Source organism: Arachis ipaensis, chromosome B06 (genome assembly GCF_000816755.2).
Source record: "Arachis ipaensis cultivar K30076 chromosome B06, Araip1.1, whole genome shotgun sequence".
Classification (NCBI taxonomy): Eukaryota; Viridiplantae; Streptophyta; class Magnoliopsida; order Fabales; family Fabaceae; genus Arachis; species Arachis ipaensis.
This window is the reverse complement of record NC_029790.2, coordinates 127,666,743-127,671,057: the sequence shown is the minus strand read 5'-3', so window position 1 is coordinate 127,671,057 and position 4,315 is coordinate 127,666,743. Positions and strand designations below refer to the sequence as shown.

Sequence of the window (4,315 nt, the reverse complement as noted above, 5' to 3'; positions counted from 1 at the left end):
AATATTTTTGTTTAACAAAATATATATCTCAATACCAACAAAGCAATTATTTGTCCTCTACATGATCAGTTCAAATGTTCCAACAACTCTAACACAAAAATATAGAAATGTCGTTTTCCTACTCATTTAGGTGGATAAATTCTTTATTATTAGAAACGTCTAAGATTCTACGTTATCTCTATATACTCCTTGCAATAGGATCATAAGACTTGTTTTAGTGGATTTATTTTAAGTTAAAAAATTAAAATAATGTTATATTATATATAATGAATATTATTGTCTTATTTTAAAAATAAATTAGACCAAATTTTTGACCGGGTGGACAACGTGGGGTCAATGGACAACATTAGTTCACACTTCACACTTCTCATGAAATAATCATGCAGGAGAAAACGGAATCTATAGACTATAATAATATTAAAAGAAAAAGAAAATATAAAATATAATAATATTACAACAAAAGAACAGTGGTCAAAATCAGTAGTTAGTTGCTTGTTGAATCCAATTTTAATTAACTAGGTCATCATGCATTTAATTTCAATCAATGTTGTCTTAACTAATAATATTATTTGTCCTTTGTTTAAGTTCTAGCATGCATCACGTTACGTTGAATTAGATTCTCCTGAAGAAAAACTTGGGCCCATTTTTAATTTCTCACCTTTGTCACAATATTGAATTACAAAATACTATAAAAAAATATTGAATTACATAATCTCATTATCACTAGCAGTGTAGCGCTATGTGTAGTATTCGGGTATAGCTTTTTCCATAAATACACGTAACGTAAGGTTTCCAACTATCCAACACGCTTTAATACAATACAGATAATATAAATCTATACATTAACAAGCATACGATCGAATAAAAAATCAATTAATAATTAATCAATGAAAATTTGCATATTCAAAAGATTTATAAATTATATATCTAAACTTCATGTTAACTACTAATTAATTATTGAATGATTTTATTATTGTTTTTCCAAATTTATCCAATATCTCTTGTATTCTTTTTAATGTAAAAAATTTATAAATAACTAATCATATATTATGATATTAGTAAAAATAATTAATTTTCAAAAATGACTTAAAAAAAATTAAACTAATAAATCTAATTGAATGGTCTAAAAATGTTATCAGTGAATTAAAATTAAACTCATAAATAAATAAATAAATAAAAGAAATAAATATTGTTGCTTGCCTGTATCTCAATAAGCACATTGGAAAAAGCATAAGCGAAGGCAATGTCACCGATAGCCTGAAACATCCTCCAAACCTTCTCTGTTGCTGTAACATCCACCCCAACTTCCACCCCTGTTAGCGATGTCCGTACATGATTACTACCACCTGAAACACATTCCAAAATTACATTCATCCAAATACATATTTAATGATTTTTTTTATAAGATCATGAAATTACTTCTTTCAAAATTTACACTAATAAAAAAAATACATAAATAATTATATTTTTAATATGTCTATGTAAAAATAAAAGTCTTTTTCAGTTTATTTGATTTTTTTAAAATTTGTGTATGCTAAATTTTTTTTTTTTTTGGGATTAAAAGTAGAGATAGAAGAGACTATAATTTTTGAAATTAGAAATTAAAATTTTAATAGCATTTCTTTAAAAAAATACTCTCATTTAACATTTTAAATCTATATCTCAATTTTTATATTTATTTTAAACCGAACATAATACTTAAACATAATTCAGTCTAATATATTTTATAGTAAACATAATAGAGAGACTTAATTTAGTTTCAATCTCCTAATATTTGTCTTTCAACCTCAGTCTCTATTCCAAACACAATCTAAACGTTTCAATAAGAAAATTACTTTTTTTTTCAAAAAATTAAGCCGATAAGAAAAACATATTAATTATATCTCTAATATAATAACAAAAGAAAAGTACAATATTATTATGCTTGCCTGCGACTTTGGCTATAGAGAGGCCGAGGCCGATTGAAGAATAAGCGAAGGACATAACTGCTGCAACGATGGAGAGCCATGAGAGCTTATGGAAGTTCGGTATTTGGCTAAGAACAATTTGTATGCACGCAAAAATTATCATAAAAGGGTTGTTTGATATGTAGCACTTGTCTTCATGTCCATGTTTGTGAAAGCAATTCGATCTTTTTACCGCCCTGAAATAATAATGTATGACGTCACATGATACGCATGTAAAGTATATAATTTAAGCGCTTAATTTCTTCTTTAAATTAATAATAAAGTCAGAAAGTTGTTGATGAAACTTACACCATACTAATTGATGCAGTTATAGTGTAGCCAATGGTTACGCCTACAAGGTTTATGTATTGAGCCAATCCACATAACTGAAATTTCCTTCCTCCTGTGAAGGATACACATAATTTAACAAATTAAAGATGCATCACTAGCTAGTAGTTAGGATTTTGATTGTTCAACAGATTAAGAAGAGAGAAATATTAATTGATTGTTGGATTAAAAAAATTTGTTTTCATTTTTTCTACTAAATAATAAAGTAAAGTGATTAAAGCATTTTCTGAAAAGATGAATATTTTTATCAAAATAAAATAATATTTCATATATTCGAGAAAAAGTTCTAAAACTTCTCAACTATACTCAAAAGAGCTGCTTTGTTGAATACCTCCAACAACAAAAAAAAACTTTGATCACAACAAAATAATATATTTCATGAATAATTTTATTTGGATTCTTTCTTTAGTAATTTGTTTGTAATCTTCATTCGCTCCTAAGAAAAATATTTAAGCAGAAGCAAGTACTATTTAAATTTAAAAAAGTACTAGAAAGTTAATTTTTTCCGATCAACATAAGTCAATTTTTTTAAATTTGTTTTTTTTTTATTTTAAATTCTCTAAAAAAATAAAAATGTATTAAATTTTAAAAAATTAATTAATATTGACTAATTAAAAATAAAAAATATTATCAGAATTTATTATTTTTTATTATTAATATTTAAAAAATATATATTTTTCCCTTGTGGTGGTTGTTAGTTGATACCTAAGGAAGCTTTGACAACATGAGAGTAAGTGTAGTTGCGTTTGCCATGAACAGGGTCTGGGGTGCGATAGCAATCAGCAAGAAGAGTGGAAGTAAAATATGTTATGAAAGAAAACGCAAACAGCACCGCCGGACCGGCTATCCAACCCATCTGCGCTATCGCCCATGCAAGCGACAGAACTCCAGATCCAATCACTGCTGTTATTATGTGCGCGCTCGCCGTTATCCATGTCCCTGAAATTAAATAGAAATTATAGAAATTGAATCGTTTCAAAGGATAATTAAAAAACGAAACTGAATAATATTATGAAATTAGTTCTTCTAAAAATTTAAATTAATAAAAAAATACATTTAAAAGGGCAGAGTCTCATGCAACAAAAGGGATAATGACCCTAAACTTTAATGTTTCTTTTATAAATGGTATACAAATTTTAGTTTAACCTCTTTTAAAAACATTAATTTTATTCTCTTTCTATTATAAAATTAATTTTTGACACCTCCCTAAAATTTAACTTAGCTCGGCCATGTCTTCTCTAGCAATAGTATCTCTTTTTGAGTTTGTTAGAATTTTTTTTATAGGCCTTCTTTTTTATTTTGTTTGCATTTTGTTGGATTCAATCAGAATTGAATTCTAAATTTTTTTATCAAAAAAGTTTTAATATCATGTTATAAAAAACTTATTTTTAATAATTCAATCTATTTTAGTATATATGAACCATTCTACCGCTTTGAAATCTAGTACATGTATATGCTCTAATTCTTGTATGTCAAATTATTGCAAAGGTTATGTAAGATTAATTGATAATCCATAAATACCTACCTGATCTTTTAATTCGTCCGTCGTCATCAAAGTTTTTGCCTGCATCTCCAAAAGCTTCCGGTGTTTCTATATACATGCTGTTCTTCTCAGATGCAGTTGCCATCTTCAATTCCTTTCCTCTCTCTTGTTTCTTAGTATCGCAATGGAAAAGATGAGGGGCAGAAAGAACTCTATTTTGTATTTGTTGGTGTTTGGTATATGGAGGAACAGATATATTCTGAAAATATAGTGTAAAAATGAGAAAAGGAAAACTATGATAGTTTGAGAAGTAGAAAAGAGAGTCACTTCTTAAATAGAGAAAAATGAGAGAATAAGAGAATATACAGTCAAAGTGGGCGGAAAATGATGCGTCGCTTGGGCGGCACATGTAATTCAGAATTTACTGAAAAAGTTTTTTTACACAATCCAAACATTTATTATCAAATTGCATGTGATTAATTTTTCATTAGATTATAAATGGCTAATATTCAATAGTTGCGAAGTATGGAAACTAAGG

At 27.2% G+C, this 4,315-nt stretch overlaps 1 protein-coding gene across 2 annotated transcripts in view; it reads right to left on the bottom strand.

The window, feature by feature from the left end:
- LOC107605206 (amino acid permease 6) overlaps nucleotides 1–4,094 on the bottom strand; it is a 7,036-nt gene extending 2,942 nt beyond the window's left edge. Inside the window, exons 1-5 of one of the 2 annotated variants that reach the window (XM_016306993.2) lie at nucleotides 3,820–4,094; nucleotides 3,000–3,233; nucleotides 2,256–2,349; nucleotides 1,929–2,143; nucleotides 1,201–1,346 (exon numbers count right to left, since the gene is read on the bottom strand). In XM_016306993.2, coding sequence (XP_016162479.1) covers nucleotides 1,201–1,346; nucleotides 1,929–2,143; nucleotides 2,256–2,349; nucleotides 3,000–3,233; nucleotides 3,820–3,922 — 792 coding nt within the window. In that variant the 5' untranslated portion in view covers nucleotides 3,923–4,094. The remainder of the gene's footprint in view (nucleotides 1–1,200; nucleotides 1,347–1,928; nucleotides 2,144–2,255; nucleotides 2,350–2,999; nucleotides 3,234–3,819) is intronic. The other variant, XM_016306991.1, reaches the window with a different exon arrangement.